The sequence below is a fragment of the Archocentrus centrarchus genome, chromosome 13 (genome assembly GCF_007364275.1).
Source record: "Archocentrus centrarchus isolate MPI-CPG fArcCen1 chromosome 13, fArcCen1, whole genome shotgun sequence".
NCBI lineage: Eukaryota > Metazoa > Chordata > Actinopteri > Cichliformes > Cichlidae > Archocentrus > Archocentrus centrarchus.
This window is the reverse complement of record NC_044358.1, coordinates 12,598,171-12,623,186: the sequence shown is the minus strand read 5'-3', so window position 1 is coordinate 12,623,186 and position 25,016 is coordinate 12,598,171. Positions and strand designations below refer to the sequence as shown.

General features: G+C 45.5%; 1 protein-coding gene across 2 annotated transcripts in view; it reads left to right on the top strand.

The window, feature by feature from the left end:
- Positions 1-1,562: 1,562 nt before the first annotated feature.
- map4k1 (mitogen-activated protein kinase kinase kinase kinase 1) overlaps positions 1,563-25,016 on the top strand; it is a 35,332-nt gene continuing 11,878 nt past the window's right edge. Inside the window, exons 1-10 of one of the 2 annotated variants that reach the window (XM_030745405.1) lie at positions 1,563-1,836; positions 15,975-16,032; positions 17,039-17,129; positions 17,216-17,280; positions 19,220-19,275; positions 20,609-20,656; positions 21,065-21,107; positions 21,385-21,457; positions 23,413-23,544; positions 24,863-24,925. In XM_030745405.1, coding sequence (XP_030601265.1) covers positions 1,729-1,836; positions 15,975-16,032; positions 17,039-17,129; positions 17,216-17,280; positions 19,220-19,275; positions 20,609-20,656; positions 21,065-21,107; positions 21,385-21,457; positions 23,413-23,544; positions 24,863-24,925 — 737 coding nt within the window. In that variant the 5' untranslated portion in view covers positions 1,563-1,728. Of the gene's footprint in view, positions 1,837-3,127; positions 3,172-15,974; positions 16,033-17,038; positions 17,130-17,215; positions 17,281-19,219; positions 19,276-20,608; positions 20,657-21,064; positions 21,108-21,384; positions 21,458-23,412; positions 23,545-24,862; positions 24,926-25,016 lie in introns of those variants that run through there. The other variant, XM_030745406.1, reaches the window with a different exon arrangement.

Genomic DNA, 25,016 nt, shown 5'->3' with positions numbered 1-25,016 from the left:
GAACAGATGGGTTTTTAAACGGGATTTAAAAAGAGATCAGCTATTTATGACCTTTAGGGGTTGCGGTAGAGCGTTCCAGAGATGGGGTGCTGTATGACAAAAGGCTCTAGACCCCGTAGTTGCTAAGCGGACAGAAGGTATGTTGAGGAGCAGTGACGAAGAAGAACGAAGTGGGTGTGAGGGAGTATAGGAATTTTAGCTAAAACTGCAACAGCAACCGTTCCCTTTAGCTGTGGAAGACCCCCCCCCCCGGATCCGCTGACATCCACAACAGCTGCCAGCACAGTGATGTGGTGGTTTAGCACTGCTGTTTCACAGCAAGAAGGTTCCGGGTTTGAATCCCATCTGGAGTCTGTATAGAGACTGTGTGGGCTTTCTGCGAGTACTCTGGCTTCCTCCCACAGCCCAAAGAGATGCATGTGGTGTAAATGTGTCTGTCTGTGTGTGTGTGTGTGTGTGTTTGTGTTAGTCCTGCACAGGTAGGATGAATCTCGACTTTTTCATTAGCAGCTTTTTTAAAAAAAAACCAGTGTAACTGTTTGACAGGGATGTGTGTGACTATTCGACTAGATGAATAAACAGTGCTCATTAGTCTTTACCAGCACTGCTGTTTGAGATGCTACAACCACCTCAGCTCTGCAGGACTTTGACCTACAAAAAGGATCACGGTGGTTTTTTAGCCGCTCGACCAGATCACTGCATAACCACACTGTGCACAGGATTGGCAACACTAACTTGCTGTTAGCACTGCTGCGTGTGTGTGCGTGTGTGTGTGTGCAAAATGTTGTGCACAGTCCCACAAATTTCAGGCAGATTTAAAATAATAATTATCTATTGAAGAGCGTGAAGAGCGTCTCCTGAATAATCAGGCGTTCCTCTGATAGTGTCCTCACAGCTGAACAGTGAAATATTGGCCGGGAGCATCCCTGCTGTTTGAGGCCCTCCTTCTGCCTCAGGGTCATTGTGTGCGCCGCTGCAGGGCTTCAAGCTGCTGCGGAGCAGTGTGAGCACTTACATCCCCGACACCTTGAAATACAAAAATAAGAGTTTGAGTCATCTGGATTCTGGTGATTGTGAAAAATAAGAATTAAAGTTTTTTTAAACTTGTTAACAGGATGTTGTGCACAGGAAGCTGACAGGGAGCTCCAGCAAGAGTCACTGTTTTTGCAGATCTGCAATACACTCACACTCACACACACACACACACACACACACACATACACACTTCAGTAGGCGTGAACCTGATACTGAAACCGCTCTGAAAACCCCAAGCAGTTCAACTGCAATTAATCAGCTCCAAGTCACACACATGCAGAAATATGTTCTCATGTGCATGCACACACAGACACACACACACAGATACAGACACACACGCACACCTTTGTACAGCTCTGTCTCTCTCACATGCACAACACAACTAACAGAAAACAGAGTGGATTATGCAAATGAGCTGAGAAAAAAGGCCTGCGAGCGGTGAGAGGAAGGAGGGAGTGGCATAGGCAGGACCGGCAGCAGGCTAAGAAAGAGAAACAGGAAGGTGTGTGTGTCTGAGAGTGCGCGCGTGTGTGTGGCAGCAGCTGAGCGACAAGTCAGACAAAGAGCGAGTCCGAGCGTCTTTGCTCAGCAGCTCATTTCTCAGGTTTCTATGTAGATGCTGCTGTGTGTGAGTGTGTGAGAGCGACTGTGTGACATGTCTGAGGAGGATTTTTAGTGACACCAAACAGCAGAATGGATTTCCATCAGAGGGCAGCTCTGGATATCTCCACCAAGAACCCTCAGGACGATTTTGAGATCCTGCTGAGAGTCGGAGGAGGAACCTACGGCGAGGTCTACAAGGTCGGAGTCCTCGTCTGCTTTCTGTCATATTTATTTAAGCTCGTGGCTCATATTTAAAGAACCTTTTCAAGAGATCAAGAATATCTTTAAACAGTTTGAGATAAAGGAAGTGGAAAATGTAAAGTTTAGTGTGAAGGAGGTGTTTGCTCCACTGGCTTCTCGTCTCAAGTCAAGCATGTCTTACTTCTGCCTGCTTTACAAGCTGCTCACCGCTGCGCTTCCCGTCTGCTGCAGCTTAATCTACAGCAGCTGAAAGCCAAGGTTTCTCAAAGTGAAGCTGCGGCACTCAGGTTAAATGTCTCGGTGAGTTTAGAAGAAAATAAAGGTGTGATTGAATGTAGTTTCATTGGTTCACTGCAGTCACAACCGAAGTGCAGCTCCTACCGTGCTGGAGGAAGTGGTTTTACGAGAAGTGAAAGTATTCTTGTCAATAACCTTTTTCTCAGAGTTTTACTCCATCTAACAGAAGTTAGTGTGAACTATAACTGTAGGAAGAGTACTACAGTGTCCTCTTTTCAAACACTGACGTCATCCAAGTCCAAACCAAGCTTAACCGCAACCTCTGAAGGATGTTGAGGGTCTAAAAGGTGTTAACTTTGCTCAGGTGTGCTCTAACTTCACCTTTGACCCTGACTGGGCACCTGCCTGTTCACACCTTTGATTTGTGGGCAGTGTTTGAAGGTCTGTCCTTAAGTCAGACTTTAACCTGCTCAATAAGAGGATCAGTGACTTCATTAACATTATCATTCTGTGACCTGATGTTTCAGGTGGACAGCCTCAGGTTCAGTAATGCAGCTCTAACACAGGTATGCTACATGTTTGATGCTGATTGTGAGCAGCAGTGCAGGAGTCACAGGCTTAAAACTGTAGTGAGAGGTTAGTTAGCAAGACTTGGCTTTAAAGGTTCAGTTTATCCAAACCCCAAAGCAACATCTCAGCCTGCTTTCTGTTGGTGGGACCTGCACTGCTGCCAAAATGCCTGGAATTACATATTTTTTTTTACACGTAATGCAACCAGAAACAATGTTTCCTGCTTTTCTGAGAAAAGGTACAAGGTTACAGAGAAGAAGCTGCACTGCAGGAAGAGAACAGCAGCTAATGCTGTAATTTAGAAAGGTGGGGACTACAGGAGGCCCAGGACTCCCAGCATGTGGGTTTTACGCCAGAGGAGCACAACCCCGACGCCCCCCCCCCCCGGTCTGGAAAACTATTCAGTCTCAAGTGTTTAGCTGATGTTTCATCTTAAAAGCTTCAAATCTGATTAAAGGGGCAGGAAACGAGAGCCGGTCGGATCACTAATTATGGCTGAGTCGTTTGTCGCTGTATGTTAATGAGGTGGGTGGTGAGTAGGGCAAACATTGTATCAGTTTTCACCACAGGATTATTGCGGCCAAAAAAATTCCTGATAACGTTACCATAGCTGTGGAAAATTTGAACAATAATTGTGCTATCTGTGAATGTCGTCTCCTCACTTTGATTTGTGGTAAAAATACACACAGAATTACGGCGTAGGGAGGCGAGGCTCTGTAATCACAGCTGTACACACAGCTGTACACACGCTTACAGCGCAGCAATAACACAAACGTGTGACATTATCACAGGAGTATTAGAAACACCGTCATCGGTGAGTCTCAGCGTGCAGCGGGTCGAGCTGCGTACATTATCGTCTCTTTTCCTAATTTCTCACCGCTGTGTGGACTTATTGTAGGGTCTTTACCCGCAATACAAAGCGCCTTGAGGCGACAGTTTGTTGTGATTTGGCGCTATATAAATAAAATTGAATTGAATTGAATTGAATTGAACTTCACAGGTGTGTGCGTGTCTGGGTTCACAGGTGTGGATGTGACGAAGTGTCTCCTGATATAACCCACAGATTTGGATTGAATTGTGTGATTTTGGTGTCAGTCTGAGCTTTGACTGAACGTGCGGCCCCTTGTGTAGGTGCACGGTGTCACTAAGGATCTCTGGTACTTTCCTCAGGTCACACCTGAGATGGAAAAGTTACTCAAGTCTCTCCAGCGAAGGCTCACATGAGTGTTGCAGTGATCTGAGTGGCCTGTTTGCCTCCTCTCTATGGCTCCGTGTTACTCACAGAACAGCAGAAATCCACTCAGCGGAACAACAGTCGACTCATTTATGGGAATTTAAAGCCGACAGAACTTCTCGTCTCACAGAGGTGAGCGGAGACAGCCGTCTTCTCCAGCACTGGCTCGGTGATGCGTTATGTTTGTCCAAACCCACAGATTATTTTCATAAGGCGCTGATTTACCACCAACACCTGCTGCCAGTGCCGACAGCTTACACTGACAGTTAAAGCTGTCAGATCAGGGCTTCAGATCAGCTCTGGGGTTTTCAGGTTTTAAGGCTTTTTCATCCGTCCCCGACTTTAAACCAAGACACTAACATCAGTGACTTTATTACTGTGTGCTGTGGTTTGTTGAGGTGTACGCTAACATAATGTCTGCCCGATCGGAGATTCTTATACAATCGTCTGACGAGGCGATGAACTACTGTGAGGTTGCAGTTTTTGCTCGGTGGCCTCATCACTCGGAGAGCTTCACGTTAGTGTAACGTCACAGGTCACGCTGCTCTTTGTGCTGCTTTTGTGAATGATAGAAAAACAGGCTCGAAGCAAAAATACAGCAGCTTCATTTTCGTGTCTGTTTTTGACGTTAAATGGAAGTTAGGGTTATTTCCAAGCACAGACTTTGTGATGCTGTCATGTATTGATGCTAACGTGATGCTTAGACGATGATCTGGAGCTCCTCCTGGATTATAGTTACGGCTCAGAAACCTCTGAAGTATTTAAGCTGTGATGTGACTTGAATTGAGTATTTTTGAGCCATCCGTCCTCTTACCAACACGCTGCACAGATACTCGTGACAGAGACACGCAGCTTCAGGCTTCTTGGAGTTGCTCTTGGCCACCATGTGCAGACTTTGAGGGGATGTGGAGCATTTCAGCAGTTAAAGCTGTAAAACTGTAACCGATGCAAAGCAGTTTATCTGTAGAGTGAGCTCACTTCCTCTAAACAGGTCAGTTGACCTTGTTCTGTTTTAGAGAGAGAGGGAGATCTGCACAGTTGCCCTTCCTTCACGTATGGACACACGCGCACAGATATGATCACACCCACACACATGCTCGAGCACATGTTTCAGCTACGTGTTGCTGCAACAGCCTAATGAAGGTCATACCTCAAACTTTACCGACACTTTTGCACCATCAGCAGTGGTGAGAAAGTAGAACTTGAATTTATTCCTGTGTGTGTGTGGGTGTGTGTGTGCGTGTGTGTGTGTGTGTGTGTGTGACTGTGTGACGACCATTGTGGTAACAGTGGAGCCTCTAGCCTCATGCTGGAGAAGCAGGAATCGACCTGGTCCTCAGGAGTGAGAGTGGCTGCATCTGACATGAAGACAGTTGTTGGGTCCAAGTTGTGTTGTACAACATTTGTGTTGAGCTCATGTGTTTCTGTGTCCTAACCTGTTGAGTTTGCTAATAATCTTGACCAGCGTATCTGATTCTCAGGCCCACCGGTCGGCCTGTGTGTTAGTATGAGAAGGAGGTCCTCTGATACCGGCACAGTTTAAAGGCGTTCACGTGGTCCAGCCTGCAGTCTCTGCTGCCTGTGGCTCAGATGCGGTCTGCCAGCTTTGTCTCAGACGCCATGTTAGCCAACATCTTCTCAGATTACTGATACACTAAACGCATAAATCAATTTTTCTGTTGCTGTTTTATATTCAGATAGTGGCTGTCACAGCCTTCTGTGGGCTGTGTGGAGGCGCTGTCTGCTGGTGTAGCTCGTAGATGGATGAAGTCGCCCACTGGGTTTGGGCTCCTCTTTCTGACGTCTCTGTTTGGCTTTGTTGGAGTTTTTTGGAGCCAGAAGCCTTTTGGATGAGCGACTGGAGACTAAGTATTCAGCTGCCTTTGTTAACAGGCTGCATTCATGACGTGTTGGAAGCTCCACTTCTGTTTGTTGGGCGGTGTGAATGGAGATGGTGGCATGTGCCCCGTCAACATTTTTGCCCGCTGAGTCTCTCCCCTCAAACCTTCGTCTGCGTCGGTCTCTGTTTGTCAAACCTGTTGGACGGCATCGTACAGCTCGTTCTTATATCACAGCATTTGTTCAGCTAAAAAACAAACAGGTTTATACTGTTGAGGCCTGTTCTACGCTATAAACAGATTTAAACACCGACTTGAGGAGGCGTTTATCTTCCAGGTTGGCTGCATGCCCTCGTGAATAACTACAACCAGGAAAGTAAGAAGCTGCTGATACTTGAGTAGTTCACAGTCTAGGATGTGAGGTGCTGTCAGAAGATCAGTGAGTGAGTCTGATGGCTCTCAGTGGGAGTGTGGGAGGGTTCGTTCATTTTCCAGATGATGAAATCGCTCCAAACTGTGACATCATCATCACCGTACACAACTTGTGTTTATATGCCAAATATTAGAAGCAGCACATTTTTGTCCTCTGTGTCCTTGGTGTTCTCGCTCAGCGTCTGAAGCCTCCCTGCTCGCTCAGCACCGAACACCCCGTGAAGGCGGGACGGCGTCTGAAGCGTCGGATGCTGAACGCAGTTTTTTCTCTGTGCCCGTTCTTTAAACACTCTGTGGGTGTGAACCCGGCTGTAATGGCAGCAGTGAGGGGAACTGGTGCGTGATGCTCGCTGAGCGATGTCAGACAGACGAGCTGAAGTGGTTTCTATTTTTATAAAACTGAACAAACCCAACAAAAACACTTCAGTGCGTCTGAATATTTGACTGAAAACACCCACTCAGAGTGTCCGTGATAGGAACGTCTCCACATTGCTGATACCAAGTCACGCGTGTGATACGCTGCTTCGTCCTGATGGTGCTGTTTCATATGTTCATGTGTGCTGATTACAGTGCAGCCAATCACCTGCAAGGTGTGTGTTTTTAGTAACATGCGAATAAAATGATAGAACTTTAGTCACTAAAATGAAAGAAGACATTTCTCAGAGCTCTGTTAGTTAAAATACTCAAACAGCACCAGCAGCTGCGTGTCAGCAGACACACACCATGCCCCTAACTGCAGTATCCAGGTGGATACTTTATGATTCTCTCTCCTGGAACCAGCTTCAAGCGGCCTTTAAAGGAACCACAGACAGACTTGGGGAAACACCACCAACAGCAGCTCATTGGAAACGCAGACCTGTCCATACCTGAGCTCACAGGAGCTTCTTTAGCCACAGGCCTGAAGGACCCAGTGAAGCTCCTGTTAGTGCAACATCTTACTTAATGTGGAGAAAACTCGCCTTTTATTCTTAGACGAGAACGCCAGCCCTGCAGGTCACTGCAGCAGGTCACTGCAGCAGGTGAAAGCAGCAGGTCACTGCAGCAGGTCACTGCAGCAGGTGAAAGCAGCGGCCTTTAATGGGGCTGGATTTAGTGATGGAGCATTTAGGACCAACGATCCAAAACGTAGCTGAAGCTGATGCTTTTCATCTTAAACCAAAGCACTGGAGGGATCCAACCGTAGACCTGATGGCTTATGGAAGGTGAGGATCCATGGCGTAGGTGATGTGGTTTAAATAAACCTGTCAGTCACCTGGGAGGTGATCCTTCATCTTTGGAGACCGTGATTGGCTGCACAGTTTGTGGTAATCGAGCAGCTGTTTTTGTCGTTTATGTGTTTTATTCACTTCACGACTTGTTTTATGGAAAAATGCCTTTGAAGTGTAATAGCGCTCGCTGCAGTCATGTGACTGAGTTCAGTTGTCATTCAGCAACACTTTGCACCCCCGCACCCCCTGCAGTGACTCTGCACTCCACTGACGGGGCCTGCCCCTCAGATTGAGACACAGTTGTAGATGGACGTCTCTTCTGCTTCTCCTGTTCAGGGTCGCGGGGGGCTGGAGCCTATCCCAGCTGTCATAGGGTGAGAAGCAGGGCACACCTGTACAGGTCTGCAGCCTGTCGCAGGGCCAGCACACAGAGACAGACAACCATTCACACCTGTGGGCAATTTAGAGTTACCAATTAACCTAACCCCACTAACTGCATGTCTTTGGACTGTGGGAGGAAACCCACGCAGACACAGGGAGAACATGCAAACTCCACACAGAAAGACCAAGGTGGAATCGAACCTAGGACCTTCTAGCTGTGAGGCAGCAGTGCTAACCACCACACCGTCTTTTCATAGAAAAACAAGCCTGTGTGTGATCTGCTGTGCTGGTTTTATGTTTAGCTGGTCACTTCCTTTGAGTGTCTGTAAGCATCCTCGATCGGGGTCCGGGGCCTTCGCTGCCTCTCCTGTTATTTTGAACATCTTGAAATTCAAGTTTCAGTCAGGTTTCTAAGATTCAATTCAATTCAATTTTATTTATATAGCGCCAAATCACAACAAACTGTCGCCTCAAGGTGCTTTATATTGTGGGTAAAGACCCTACAATAATACAGAGAAAACCCAACAGTCCAAACGACCCCCTATGAGCAGCACTTGGTGACAGTGGGAAGGAAAAACTCCCTTTTAACAGGAAGAAACCTCCATCAGAACCAGGCTCAGGGAGGGGGGGTCATCTGCTGTGACCGGTTGGGCTGAGGGGAGAGAAAGACATGCTGTGGAAGAGAGCCAGAGATTAATATCAATTAATGATTAAATGCAGAGTGGAGTATAAACAAAGTAAATAAGATCTTATTTTCTTCTCAAGTTGGTGACTCAAAGATTTCCTTCACACGCTTACGTGTTAAAAATAAGTCTTTTTGTGTAGTGCTGTTTCCTGCACAGCAGAGGAGAAACTTTGCTCAGACTTGGTTTTGCTCTGGCTTGGGAAGTGACTCAAACTTGAGTGAGCTGGCTGCAGGTTTGCATCTCATCATGTCAGGATCTTCCTCCTCTTACAGTAAAAGCCTGACTCTCCTTATCTGATGTGGCTTGTGCTACTAAGCTGCACCTTGGGGTTGCTGTTCAACATCTTGCAGCTTGAGTTTCATGCTCGTAGCCTCACAGAAGCTGCGGGAAGCTGCGGGCTGCACCTGGTGTGGGTGCAACCTCAGGCACAAAATGAAGAAGTGAGACAAACGAGCAACAACTACATACAAAATCTGCCTGCAGAGCTGCGCTAACTGTGTCAGAAACAGTGTGGTTTTGTGCGTGTGTGTGTGTGTGTGCGTGCATGTGCTTTACAATGAAATGTGCTTGTATTTTGGTTGGCTTGGATTTATCTTTAACCCAGAAAGAGGAAGAGAACATTTTTATAATGCTGAGAACATCAGACAAATTATGACAAATGCCAGCCTGCACACACGTGTGTGTGTGTGTGTGTGTGTGTGTGTGTGTGTGTGTGTGTGTGTGTGTGTGTGTGTGTGTGTGTGTGTGAGAGAATGTTTGGCTAACTTAACTGACCTGCAGTAAAATGATCTGTTTCTGGTTTTCTAGCTTGGCTGAAATTGTTTGAACTTCTGCTCGCTGCTGTTTGGAAATACTGGAAGAAAAAGAGGATATTTGATTTCCAGGAGACTGAAGTATTTATAAAGTATTACAGTATCTTTTCTTAAGTAATCAGGAAGTATCAGTTTATTCTGAAAAAGACTCAGGTCCACCACAATAACGTCTGAGTCACTTTGTGTGTGTCACTTATGAGCTCACACCTGCTGAGACCCATTATAGGCTGTGACTTTATCCCAGACCTGGATACACCTTTGGAAACTGCTGCAGGCAGTTGTGCTCCCCTCTGTCGCCCCTGCGCATGGTAGCCCCCACGGCGGTGATGGATGGAGGGCAGAAATGACACATTATGCAAAAAATGTGAAACCATAATCCTGGACGGGGATTTGACTCCGCCCACAGACCAGTCCAGACTGGCAGGTGTTTTGTAAGGTAACTCTGGTTTATTTAAAACACCGTCAGATTTTACTGATTCCCGTGGACAGAATAAAGAGCAGCAGTGCTGTTCAGTCTGTAGGTTATTATGTGCATCATAAATATGAATATCTATATGCCTTTTTAAATGATCACAGTTATCCCTAATATGGGTTTATACCAGTACACCTTGCACTGGAGTTTCCTCTGAGATGCCCATCTGGGATTAAAATGATCCAGATTACAGGTGGGAAAATCTGGGACCATTCAGCCGGTCTGACCTGTGATCGCAGCTTCCAAAAACCTTCAAACCTTGAGACACTAAAGTAGCTTGAATGTTCAAATGCATCCAAAGACAAACCTGCTGAACCTGAGCTACGACAGTACGAACAGGTGAAGCCTGTGTGCTCCTTCGCTCCTCCACCTCTCCTTTTTCCACCCCTCAGAGCTATTTGTGTAACATCTTGTGTTGAGTAGCTGGTAGACGTTGCGTGCCTCACTGAGAGAAAGCAAGAGGGAGGAGGCCGCCCGCGCTCACTGTGCGTCTTTGCCGTGTGCGCCCACGCACTACGGACACTGTGGCGACGGCATGAAGACGAGTCACAGAGTCCCACCTCGTGGATTCAGAGAGATCCGCTGTGATATCGCTGCTCAAATGGACCGTTGGCCCAACGCGACGGGTCAGAATGACCCTCAGGACACAGATATGTTCTGCTGCTGGCTGCATCTCCAACTGCTTCCTGTCATTTTTATGTATATGGATGTGAAAGGCCAGATTAGAGTGAGAGACTTTTCCCATCTTTAGCTGTGAGCATCACTAATGATGTGTTTAATAACCAGAGTGAGATGTAGGCGGTTGTGCTTACAGGTTACAGGTTCAGGCGGGTCCAGACTGGGCTGGTTTGGAGGATTACAGATTAATGTGGAGGATGATCAGAATTCAGTGTGTTTTATGGGTGTTCTGTGATTTTTCTGTCTCACTGTGACCTTTTACATCAGTGGGTCAAAGGTCATTAATCACAGGAAGCAGGTATGATCCACTTCTTCATTTTCCTTCACCTCATTTCTTGTTTCTGTTGTGCCAGAAAAGCAAAATTATAAGAAACCAAAACATGAGGATGCTTTGTGTATCATCATCATCATCATCATCATCATCATCATCATCATCATCATCATCATCACAATCACAGAGGTCTGTGAGAGGAAAGGCCCCTCTGCACACACTTCAGGGTGGAAATGTTTGTGTGGAAGGTCCATGGCTTCTGCTGTGTGTGTTTGTGTGAGACAAATCAGAGAGGTCACTGAGAGGAAAGATGCCCTGTGAGCACTCAGTAAACACACACACACACACACACACACACACACACACACACACACACACACACACACACACACACACACAGACTCCTTTGATTGAATGGAGTTTCCACTGTCACTGCTGCCTTTCAGGCTCTGACTGTTTGTCGTTCTCATGTCTGTTCAGGCGTCATGGGACTCGAGCGGCTCTCTGTTAAAAGCCTTAAAGTAAAAGCTCCTCATGGCTCAGGTTTACCCAGAAATCCTGCGTCACATCACCCAAAAACATTTGATCTGCTCTCCAGCGATAAGCATGACTGAACTTTCTGAGAAACGGCTCATAAGCGATCATCAGGCAGATGCTGACGCTCTGCTCGCAGCCTCTTCAGGTACTCGCACAAACACACGAGCACCACGGTTTCAGCGCTGCTGCGTTAGAGATCAAATCTGAAACAAAACATGACATCACTGTGAAATGGTCCGCTGATAATGAGCGCAGACAAGCCCAGTGTGTGCGCAGTAGCTCAAAAACTGCACTTCAGCAGTGCAGAAAACAAGAGCAACAATACAACTAAATTATACCAAATATTACAGAATACGTACAGTCTGCAGTGCAGCCTGAAGTTTGGGCACTCTGCAGTGTCTGACCACTCTGTACAATCAAACCAAACTAAATGAAATGTGTGAAAATACCACGGGACAGCCCCACAGTCCTCTCTCATGGACCATCAGCCCCGCTGCCTGCTTTGCAGCGTCTCCCACATATTTTTGTGGCACATCTGCACACAGCTGCCTGCACGCTTTCTTTTACGAATTAATCACCGCGCTGCAAAAAATCTGAACCCATACATATCTCAAAAGTGACTTTCTTGTAAAGATTGACTCCACCTTGGGGCTCGTGTGCATGTGAAACAGTAGCTCGTGCATTACTTTGGAACAGGTGGTTGGTCACTTGTAGTCTCTTAAATCGCTCACCTCAGAGTTTAACTCTGGACCGCTCGGTTTGCGTCACAAGCCTGTTGTTGCTACACTGAATTGCACTGACAGTCTGTGGTCTCTGGGCTCTTCCTGTGTGTATGCTGCTTGAGACTGCAGCTGGCGAGGGCAGGTAACGCTCCGTCTGCAGCCTCGGTGAGCTGAACTGAACGAGGACCACCGCTACAGCAGTCTCCCCGGCCCGACAGAAACACAACAGGCGAGGGCTGCTGGGGTTAGCTGGTTAGCACAGACTGAAGATAGTTGGGTGTGCCCAAGTATCTTCAGTCTGTGTGTGGAAAGATAGCTGCAGGTATCACATGTGGTTGGGCATCACATAATCGTACACTGCCAAATTTGGAGTAAAGGTGCTGAGAGCGAGTACTAAAAAGAAAAGCTGTGGAGAGGAGTGCAGCTGCAGACTGGAGAGTTAGAGATGTGCTCATGAGGCGGTGAAAAGTTATTAAATAAAACAGGTTAGCAGGGCTGCATGAGCATCTCATCTCAGTGTCTTAAAGATAGATTGATCAGTGTGATCAGGTATCTGTGGGTGCATGTGGAAACAATAATGAAAACCAAAGGAGCTTTAAGGAAGTTGGTCCTGTTACTCAGAGCTGCTGAAGCTCCAAGGAAAGAGCTCCTGCTAATTACAGTTTAATTACAGCCTCTGTCTGCGATATTGAACTGTGTTTGGTGCTTTAACAGTCTGCTGAAGGTCGGAGGGGTGAGAAGGACGCGTCTGCTGAAGTTTTGATGTTCAAAGAAGGTTTTAAGTTGAGTTCAGCTCGGCTGCAGTGGGGGGGGGAGTCCTCTGAGACAGTTTGGCCTCAGCAGGTAAAATCCTGAGTGTGCGCGTTTCATTCTTTAAACTTTGACTTTGGCCGGCGTGACTAAAAAAAACAAAACCTCTTGATGCAAATGAACTCGTCAGTTGTTTGTGACCACCCTCCCACTGTGACTGCAGCACCCAGACTTTCCACCGTGCCATTTCAGTGTCAATCTCAGAGGCACAGCCCGCCTACCGCCAACGTGAAAGCGTCTCCGGCTGCCAGGGGCGACTTCCATCACAGGTTTTGCCCTTGGCGTTAATTTTCCGAGAAATTGAATTTCGTGCTCAGAGGCGGAGGTGTCCGGGGTCCTGTTTTTCTCTCATTAAACATTCAGCTCTTAAAATGCTAACGATGTTGATCTGATGCAATGAGCTGCCTTGTCAACATCAGTTTTGTTCTAACGGTTCAGTAGCAGAATGAGTGTGAAGGACACAGATGACATAATGTGACGGTTAGTGATGCAGTCCCAGCGCTGCGCTCCTGGCCCGGCGATGGTTGGTTGGGCGGGGTGGTTAAACTCTGCTGTCATTTTGACATCACTTTGTGAATTTTGGTACCTGGGACAGAGGTGTCACTGAAAACCAGTGTGTCATCGTGGTGTTTAAAACTCTGTGAGGCAGCGGAGTTTTCCGTTTCACGGCGTGTGCAGCCTGCCGTGCCCTCGCTGACCGACTACACGTATGACTGTTGCTGTTCTTCTGAGTGTGGGCTGCTGTCACAGCTCCACTTTGATGTACAATATGTGTAAAATCATCTGTGCCCGAAACCACTGAAAAAAGGAAACTGCTCTTAGTGTATCTACCTGATTACTGTGTTTTTCTCTGTTTTTGTCACTTTGCTCCAAGTGAACGTTCTTTGTTTTCTGTTTAATTCATCTCAAAGTTGTCTTCTGTAACAGTTTTACTCTGAAATCCGTGTTTCCTGTTACTGTTCCCTCCAGTTCTATTATCTCCACAGGACACACACACACCTGTTAGTGGCCACATCGTCTCATCCTCACTGGTCAAGCGTTTCCTCTTCCTGTTTCTTCTTTGTCTCCTTGTGTATGACGACCATCTCTTTTTGGATTTTAAAGCTGAAAATGTATCATAAACCCTAAAGTCTTTGTTAAATTGGGAATACGAAGATGATGGAGATCAAAACATGAAATGACCAAGATGGACCATTTGTACTCTAAACTGTCTTTACTAAAACTTTCCGCAGATGGGATGATTTTAGCAGTTATTTGATATTTTAATAATTATTTACAGTAATTAAATGAAACATTCATTCATTTCAGTCATTCATTATTGGAATGGTGTCTGAGTATGGCTTTTGGGCTGTAACACTACCACCGGGAACTCAAAGCAAATTTTCTTTGGGGAGTCTTCTTCACACACTAAGGTTAATTATGGAGTTCCACAGGGTTCTGTGCTAGGACCAATTTTATTTACATTATACATGCTTCCCTTAGGCAGTATTATTAGAAAGCACTGCATACATTTTCATTGTTATGCAGATGATACTCAGCTTTACCTATCAATGAAGCCAGATGACACACATCAGTTAGTTAAACTGCAGGAATGTCTTAAAGACATTAAGGCCTGGATGACCTCTAATTTCCTGCTTCTAAATTCAGATCAAACTGAAGTTCTTGTACTCGGCCCCACAAATCTTAGAAACATGGTGTCTAACCAGATACTTACTCTGGATGGCATTACTTTGGCCTCCAGTAACACTGAGAAATCTTGGAGTCATTTTTGACCAGGATATGTCCTTCAATGCACATATTAAACAAATATGTAGGACTGCTTTTTTGCATTTGCGCAATATTTCTAAAATCAGAAACATCCTTTCTCAGAGTGATGCTGAAAAGCTCATTCATACATTTATTACTTCTAGGCTGGACTATTGTAATTCATTATTATCAGGCTGTCCTAAAAGCTCCCTGAAAAGCCTTCAGCTGATCCAAAATGCTGCAGCTAGAGTACTGACAGGGACTAGAAAGAGAGAGCAGATTTCTCCCATGTTGGCTTCTCTTCATTGGCTCCCTGTTAAATCTAGAATAGAATTTAAAATTCTTCTCCTCACCTACAAGGTCTTGAATAATCAGGCCCCATCTTATCTCAAAGACCTCATAGTCCCATATCAGCCAAATAGAGCACTTCACTCTCAGACTGCTGGCTTACTTGTGGTTCCTAGGATACTTAAGAGTAGAATGGGAGGCAGAGCCTTCAGCTTTCAGGCCCCTCTTCTGTGGAACCAGCTCCCAGCTTGGATTCAGGAGACAGACACCCTCTCTATTTTTAAGATTAGGCTTAAAACTTTCCTTTATGATAAAGCTTATAGTTAGGGCTGGATCAGGTGACCCTGAACCACCTCAGTCGATTTCACTGAATCTCTTTATGATCCAAGCACAAAGAAGGTCTTTAAATTACGGCATGTGTAAAATTGCGATGCTGCAGGATCCCATCAGTGCTGAGTGTCTGTGGTACTTGTGGCTGTAATCCTGACTCAGGCTGGAAGTTTGCTTTTTGCTTGTATGTATTCGTCTCTGTGCTGTTAGCTGTGCTGCACGTTGGCCGGCTGGTTTTGTTCTGCAGCTTTAACGAGCATCTCAGTGAGGAGTTCTGAAGTGATTAAACTCACTTTCATTTTAGGATCCTTCAGTTTTATTTTTTGGACTTTTAAAATGATAATATAAAAATTTGAACCTGCAGTGTTAGACTTTGTGCTTCGCTGTTTGTCTTAATGTCATATAAAGTTATTTTTTTGTGCTTGTTAGTGAGCTTCAGTGACACGGGCACAAAGAACGGCTGATCGCGATGGTTGGACTAACAGTGTTTGTGCCTGCACTCGTTTCACTGAAGGGTGTCTGCGGCGTGTGAGAGTGTATCGCATTAGCTTCAGCATGGAGGAAATGTGTGTGTGTGTGTGTGAGTGAGAGAAGATTTTTATGGTTTCTTTTATAAATAAGTGCACAAAGAGAAGTGACACCTTCTGGATCACACTTGTAAAGGTCATCATCTGTGTGTGTGTGTGTGTGCGCGTGTGTGTGTTTTTAATGCTGCAGCTTTGTGCAGTGGGCTGTTTCTTGCACTCCACTGATCTGGACAGCAAACATGCAAATGAGCTTTTACTGGCACACAAGAACACAAGAAACCACCAAAGTGCTGAAATCAGATGACTTCCACGTGCACGGTAAAAAATAACCGCCTGGCTCTTTTTCATGTTTTCAGGCACGGAACAAGCAGAATGGAGAGCTGGCAGCTATCAAAGTCATCAAGATGGAGCCGGGTGAGAATTTGATCTGAATGTTTAAACTTTTTTTTTAAGTTTAATTTCACCATTTAAAATGTTTGAAATGTAACATTTCTGCTGAGTGCGGTCGTTAAACGTTGGCACGGGCAGTGCTGCTGTGCCTCGATGTTTCAGCCCTGTTTGCTGGGCTGGACAAAGATAATAAACATTATTTCAGCTTTGCTGCAGCTTAATGTGGTGAAATGCATATGAATATTTTTTCCTTTAATGCAGTGCGATTACTGCCTCCCATCATTTTCATGATGGAGGGTTAATTAAAGAAAATCATTATTTCCACAGTTAGAGCAGCAGCATAAATCACACAGAGGCAAGAAGCCATCAGATTCCAGCAGTGACCAGAGAAAGCAGCACCTCCAACTCCATGATTACCCTCATCATCATTTTACAGCAGACAGGCAGTCTGATTAGTCTGACCTGCAAACATGAGATTGTCTTAAAGCCACATTTACAAATGCAGAAATGTTTTAATGCTGTGGGAAATATTTAAAGAAAGAACAGGAGGAAATGATTGCAGAACATTTAAAACCTGGAGGCAAATGAAAACAGTACAGAAGCAGCACATCACATGCTATTTTTGATGTTTTAGTTTTATTTATTGTATTTTTAATCATTCTTTTGTAAATACCAGCAGCACCAAAAGCTTGAGCCAGGCTCTGTAACACTAACACCAGCCTCAGAGCCTCCGGAGATGATGCCGTGTGCAGTAGTTTAGATGAAGCAGCAGATCACATCACAGCTGCATGAAGTGAAGAGGAAATCCTGCAGGAGTTTAAGGGGAGCCTGCATTAAAACCCCTCTGACTGCAGCTAATCAGCTCCTGGTCTGCAGACCTGCAGCCGGGTTTGCACAGCAGAGAGACAGACGCAGCAAAGCGTCACAGTTCAGAAATTTATGTGCTATTAGGGCTGTAAAAATGCATCAAACATGCCCTTTGACTGCACCTTTGTTTGTATATAATGTGGTGATATCTTCTGCCCCACAGAGGACGATTTTTCTATCATCCAGCAGGAAATCATCATCGTGAAGAGCTGCAAGCATCCCAACATTGTAGCATATTATGGCAGTTACATACGGTGAGGTGCCTGTCTGTCTTCCTTCTTTGCACTCTGTAGTCACTGAGCTGACAGTTAACACAGCGGTTTTCCTCTCCTGCCCGCAGAGCTAATAAACTGTGGATCTGTATGGAGTTCTGTGGCGGCGGCTCCCTCCAGGACATCTACCACGGTGAGTCAGTCCATCAACATCTGTGGGGATTTTCCCGCGTAGACGCGTGACACGGGGTCAGGCTGTAGGTGGAAACGAGGGTGTGATAAGATGAGAGCTGTTTCCTTGCAGATGCATGCTAGAGCATTTAGAGTATCTCCCCTGTGAGATAACTGATACCAGACTGGGCCGCTGGATTTATATGCAGTCATTAAGGCAGCGCCATGCACTGTGTGGAAAAAATGAGAGAACACAATTTTTTTCCCACACCCACATGTTGAGAATAAAGACGACGCCAGCGTGAGAGCCGAGGCAGAAAGACTGATTTAGCCTTTGATTACAGGTAAACCGCGACGTTAGTCCGGCTCCGTCTGCCTCGTCTTCAGGGTTACGCTTCCTTTAACTCGTTGAATGTAAAATGGCTCACCTGCCTCCCCTCCCCTCGGTGCCACACCCTCTGCGCAGGTAGTCGATTCTTTAACCGACAGAGGCGAGAAAAACAACGGTCTCTGCAAACCCAGCTGCATTAATCTCTCATTTAAAATCAAAGCGTCTTTTCTTTGGTTTGATGATGGAAAATTAACTGTGGTACCACAACCCTATAAATATTCCCCCACACAAAAATGTGCAGTACCTTAAACATCATGTGAAAATTGAACCAATTATAACTGAAATATAAGAATGCATAAAGTTTAAGAAAACCTGCAGAGATCTCGAAACTCGCTTTACCAGCACTTTATTGAAGGTTAATGAGTGAGAGGCCCTCTGAAACAGGCCACAGTTTATAACAGGGTTATTATAGCTGATTCAAAGAAAACTGAGCTGAGCTTGGTGACATCCTCCTCATGCAGCTGGTTTCCTGCATGTCAGCAGACTCTTTATGTTACTGTCACTGCCACAGCGTCACATCCACAGGTATTAACGGCGCACTCAAATCTTCACACCAGGATTAAAATCCACAGGTCACAGCATTCGGCGGGTCGTTTCTTTGCAGTGAGGTTGGTCAGAAAAGTTGTAAAAACGTTTTTTAATAAAGCTTTTAATTTTCTGCCATTGTGTGAGTGAGTCTGCAGTCTGAACCTGCAGCTGCACACAATCATTACTGCATTGTTGCTTTTGACAACATTTTAATTTTAGTTTTAGTCAAAAATGCTTCCTAGTGTTAGTCAAAAAAGTCTGCTGAAGAAAAAGAAAAAAAAGAAGAAAGTATTAGTCTTTACAAATTCATTTGAATAATTAGTAGTAACAGTGGAATCAATTACTCCAAAAATGCAATAAACAAAAATATTCTCACTTTGACAACTGGGGCTTTATTTCTCAGAATTTGCTAAAGTGCAGTGAACATATGCCCAAAATATTAGCAATGGGTGAGGAACACATGCTTAACCCGACCTTGTCTGCAGGGCAGTTAAGTTTCATATTGTATATAAAAACAGACGCCATACAACTCCAGGCTGTCTTTAACTAGTGCAAACATTCAAACCCAAAGTAATAAAATAAATCTTTGGTACTTTTATCAAAGTGTGAAACAAACATGAGACCAGACACTTTGAAACATAAAATGAATAAAACAGACCCTGAATACTGTAAATACTTTAAACATTGTGTCGGGTCTTTAAACCAAATTAAATAAACAACAAAAATGTGTAACAACATGGTTTTGGGCCGCGATCCATCAGTGGTTAAAGTAATGCACAACAGGCAGACGTGTCCTGCGTTTTGGATGACTGACAGAACGTCGATTAACCTTCACGTCTGGTTTTGTCTCATCAACGAAAACTCACAGACGTCTCGTTTTAGTCATCACAGAGCCGTGTTTGCCTCGTCATCGTCTCGTTATCGTCATGATATCATCATCGTCATTGTTAATGAAAACAACACTAATACTAACTGCTGAATGCACCTTTTTTCACTTCTGTGTTGTGCTGTGTGTGATTTAAATCTGCATTGTGCTCCACAGTGACTGGTCCTCTGTCTGAGCCACAGATAGCCTACATCTGCAGGGAGATGCTACAGGTAATTTCCTGTTTACTGTTAGTAAGCTGAAAACACCTCCTGATGTGCATTTACTCACTAAAATATTAAGTAAACATACCTGCTAACACTTGTTTCTCTGACTCCCAGCATCCTCATATTTTCTGCTTCTTTGGGGTTCCAAACACAGCACATGAATCTTTAGGTTTGAGGTTTACCTGAAGCTCACCAGGTTGTCGGGGAAATCTAATCTCCAAACTGTATTTCAGCTTATCTGTTGCTGCTAACCTAGTGACCCATAACCTAGAAAGAGGCAGTTTCTTTCAGTGGCAGGAGAAGCTGGAGCCCCTGAAGAAAGCATGCATCATCTGCACTGAGAGCTCCAGGCTGGGTTTGAACCCAGATCCCTCCTGCAGTGAGGCAACGCGTTAAGCACTTTGGTGCCTTTGTAAAGTGATGCTGTGGAATGCTGATTGGTTAAAGGTCAGGAGAGGTGTTTGTATTTTATTGTTTTTAACGTTTTCTTACCCGAGAGTAGCTCCACTACGTCCCCATATTTTTGGCACTGGCCCCTGAGTGACTGCCGTGGGTCTGCAGAGCTTTAGGTCACAGCATGCTGGGACCTTTACCTGGCTGCTGTAGCTCCTGCACCCCTCTCACTGTCTTCCCTAAGACGATGAGCTGAGTTTGGCTTTGTGTGAAAACCCCAGAGTAAATAGTAGCGAGTGGAGCCATATCCCAGCAGACACGAGCGAAACACTGAGGTTATTTGCTCTGGTTGTGGTATGACTGCAAAAGATGCATCACTGATGGATCGATGTTGATGTTGTTCCCTCAGACTTTCAGTCAGACCGAATACAGGAAGCAAATGATTGTCACCTAATTTGTTTATAAAGCGACTAGAATGATGAGACCACCTGTAACATCAGCCCACGTACACAGAGCAGCATTCGCTCTGTGTCTTCACAGTCAGTTCTCTTTTCAGATGTTCAGAAAGGGCGTCAAGAAGTTTTTATAGAGACATCTACAGATTTGAGCCTCATGGATCACAAGCGATGCCTCTTTGCAGGCGCTGCGAAGTAGAGAGCGAGCTGCAAACTGATTCATGTAAAACAGGCCGTGAACCGGACAAAGAGCTCAGGGCTGTGAAATGACGTCTCCAAACACCGAGAGAGTGTTCAGTAACTTCAGTCCTGCTCACAGAGCGTCACCAGCAGCATTTTACACAGCAGGGCTTTCCTGATGATTAAACTGCAGCATGGAGGGGAAATCTGAAGCACCTTAAATTATATTCCGGGTGCAGGTTTGAGTAAAGGCTTTAATTTGTGCGTGTGTGTGTGTGTGTGTGTGTGTGTGTGTGTGTGTGTGAGAGCAGGGCCTGGACTACCTGCATGCACAGAAGAAAATCCACAGAGATATTAAGGTGAGCGCGCTGAAAGGTGATGTTTTTGTTTTTGTCACACGTCAGCAGGTGAAACTCGCAGTTTGGAAAAAGCGGGTCAGTGCGGTGCAGAGGAGACGAGGTAAACAGATCTGGGTTCAGTGCAGTCCTGGAGAAAAATGCTTTCCTGTGCTCTGCGGTGATGTTGGTGGAAGAGCTTCATGATAAACTCAACACAACAAAGAGAAACTCGATTTAATCACAATAAACGCTAAAAAAATAATTACATGAAGTCTGCTGAATGAATTTTCAGTTGGCATGTTTTTTTTTTTTAATTTCCATCCTGTGTGGGTTCAGCTAAAGATCACTGAGTGGGTAAAGAAGACTTAGAAATATATACAAGAAGGTGTTTGTGTGTCGATGTTTCAGCTCGCCCTCTTTTCCTTTCAGGGTGCCAACATCCTCATCAACGATCAGGGCGAGGTCAAACTGGGTGAGTGGAAGTGTGCACTGTCTGCTCTGCACTGTACCTGCATGGTTAGCATGACTCACTCACCACAAAGAGAGACGTTCTCTGCTGTCGTGTTTACCGAAAAACCAAATCGTGAATTAGATCTGATTCACTGAGAGGACGGACATGTCAGAGATTATCCTCGCAGCTCTGAGCCAGTCTGAAACAAATAACGTTAAATCATCCACAGATTTGAACATGTGACTCATTGGGATCATTTTTGGCTTTTATTGATGTCTTTATTTCCTCTGCTGTGCAGCTGATTTCGGGATCTCAGCTCAGATCACAGCCACGCTCGCCCGTAGGATGTCCTTCATCGGGACGCCGTACTGGTAAGGCAGAAACGCCGACGTCGTCGTGCAGCTTTTAATACTCAGAATGTGATGAAGTTTAATATGTTCACCTTTTTTTGCTGCACTGGCAGCATCTGCAGGCTGAAACCACTCACAGCTTATCCTCACAGTTTATGGCTGCAGCCATACAGATGTGTCAGCTGCACATCCATGATGCAGATCTCCCATTCCCCACATCCCAAAGGTGCTGGACTGAGATCTGTGACTGTGGAGGCCGTTTGAACAGTGAACTCACTGCTATGTTCAAGGACCCAGTTTGAGATGATCTGAGCTTTGTGACACGGTGTTATCATCAGAATATGGGTACGCTGCGGTAGGGCTGCAACGATTCATCGAGTAACTCGATTATAAAAAACCCTCGACGAGTCTTTTGCTTCGATGTTTCATCTGCAGACGGTGAGCTCAGGTGGAGCGAAAGGAGACGTCTTTCTATCGTTCTTAACCAGCATTAAACCTTTACTGGGAATCAGCAAGCACCAAAAATAAATATGCAGATGAACTTTAACTTAATCTGATGTTTAAATGAGGCGCTGCTGAAGGCTGACAGCAGCTGTCCTGCTTACCTGCAGCGAGCAGGGGCGAGTCTAAAGGGGGGCAGGGGGTGTCCATATTTATTTCAAGGCTTTAGTGACATTATTTTGCAGATTTAGCTTAATGTAAAGATAGATTAAACATTATAGTAATTAAATTGTGTTAATATTAAAAACTATAAAAATAAAAGTTTTTTTTAGGACAGTAAAAATATATGTGGGACAGTAAAACTCTGAGCCCCTGACATGGGGCTGTTGGGTTGGACACTATTATTAGCCTTAATTATTAACATTAATTTTTAACATCTGCACCATCAGAACGTCTGTTTCTGCAGCAGGAAACGTATCACAGCTCAGGACAAACCGCAGCTCTGAGAATGCTGACGTGCTCTCTTTGCTTTGCTGCAGCCGCCACAGGCTCCTTGAAAGGCTAACAACCACACACACTGGCACACTTAAACACACACACACAAATACAGACCAAATCGAGCTCATCCAGGAGACACTGTCACACTGATGGAAGAGGCTTCCCAGAGGACAGAGTTTGTTCTGTGCCTTAGTTTAGGTTGGATCTATACCTTATTGCACTGAATTTGCACAAACTTCTTGGATGGTCTGGACCACACAGCAAGCCTTATTTCCTTAGTCCGGTTATTCCATTAGAAATGCTTCAAAAGGCACCAGCAGCACGAAGATGGGGGTCCAGTTCAGTGAGGCTGATGAGGTCAGGTGGAGCAGACACCTGTCAGTGAGCCCAGCAGCCCTGACTGAGGCTTAAAGGAATCAAATCTAAAGGGTCTTTGTGTTTGCAGGCTTTCTGTGCCCAGCTGTAAACATGTGAATGTGAGTCTGAAGACGTTTCCGTCCTGCTCTGCTCTCAGTTTGATGTTCCATCCAAAGGCGCCGCTTTTGCCTTTTGGCTGCAGCTTGTGGCTGGCCACACTGACTCACTGCACTGTGTGCTGCACATATCACTGACATGTGTTCATGCTGCTTGGTGCACTACTGTGGAAGTGAATTTTAGTCTCTTTGCACGATTGGCTGTCAGTTTTCTGATTTTCAGCCTGACTTTTTGTTTTCATGCTTCGTGGGCGTTCTTGCCTCCCCCTAACGGCAGTTCCTAATTAGATGGGCTGCTTCTAACAACCACAGCCACCCACCTGTGTACCCATGTGGTTCCCATGACCCCTATGTCAAACGTCTAGAGTCACAAAACACCGCATGAAGCTTTTTATCGGTATTATTGTGAAGGCCGTGATCATCGGCTCACGTTTCTCCTCGTTGTTCTTTCACATGGCTGTGACAGCCTGCTGTTATTTTCTGTGCCACAGGAAGCAAAGATCCTGTCATGAATCTGCTGTATCTGTGTTACATTCACTGCCGCTGTCTCCCTCCGGTCCTCAGGATGGCCCCAGAGGTGGCAGCTGTGGAGATAAAAGGCGGCTACAATGAGCTTTGTGACATCTGGTCTGTGGGCATCACGGCCATAGAGCTGGCAGAGCTGCAGCCTCCGATGTTTGACGTCCACCCGCTGAGGTAAACACACTGACAGACACAGCGTGTGCACTGCTGTACCCACACACAGACACACACTGAGCCCTTACAGACACAGGAAGTCCTCTTTATGGATGGATTATGATTTTTATAATCGCACATCGGGCTGATTCTGCCCCATGACCTCACATAAACTGTAAATACATTCCTTTACTTCCAGGGCGGGTTTGCTCCTGCCCCTTTGTTTTATGGTAATGCTATGTTCATAATATTAATGCTCTATGTTTTCATTTCCTATAATAAACCCTGGTTTTGTATTTTAGGGTCAGTTCACACAAATCACACTGGATTTTGTGCAGCTTCAGCAGAGGCACTGAAACCTGCTGATCTTTGAAGCGAGGCTATATTTTTATCACAGCCAGCTTCACATATCTGATTTAAATGATCCTGAACCCTCTTCCTGCTGGCAGACAAACTTTTAGAGGATATTTGTAACGGGCAGATCGGAGGGCTCTGAATGTGGGAGCGTTGATGACCTGATGATGGTCGTGTTTGCTGAGTCCAGTGAGTCTGCAGTGCTCACAAAAACACCTCCAGACAGGCTTCACGTTAATGTCGTACACATTAAACACCGACGCGGTTTCTACCACTGCAGATTATTTTATCATTTTATGTGTTATTATTAAGTGTTTAGTTAGTGTCACTGCTGGCTGAACAGCATCTCTTTAAGGAAAGTGTCCTCGTCATTGCGGGTGACAAACAGTTCTCAGATGAGCGCTAACCTCAGGTTAAATTGCTGCAGGGTTGAAAGAAAGAGGCTGCAAAGCAGGAGGAGCTGAAAAGGTCCAAGTTCAAAGGAAGTGACTGTTGTTGAAGTTGTGACAGGTCATCAGGCTGAATCTCGTGAAGATGCTGTGGATGTGTTCGATCAGCTCTGACACTCTCCGGTGGACTTCACTCTTTACTGAAAGTTTTCCACGAAAGACCCGTAAAGGATTTCACACACTGAGCTTTTATCTCGTTACAAACACACACACACACACACACACACACACACACACACACATGGCTGCGATAAACAGCAGAGCTTTCTCAAGATGTCTGGAAACATCCGATCACATGACACATCAGCACTCACCTCAAATGTTTCCCCTCGGTGCATCAGCGTGCATGTGGACACGGGGTCGAACAGGCCGCACGTGCACGCTGACATTCATAGAAAACATCGAGTGTTTCCACCGCCCACGTGCGCCCGGTTCCACACACGCCCTCGGCTGAGTGAAACAGAACACACTAACGGCAGTCGTGCTTGTGCTCGCAGGTCCTCACTGACTGTGGTTCTCTCTGTTTTTTCCTCTAGAGTCCTGTTTCTCATGTCCAAGAGCGGCTACCAGCCTCCCAAACTGAGGGACAAGTCCAAGTGGTAACTGAATGCCTGCAGCTGTTCTCAAACATGCTTTCTGCTTTTCCAGCCTCAAATCATTTCTTAAACAAGCTGTGCCGTCAGATAAATA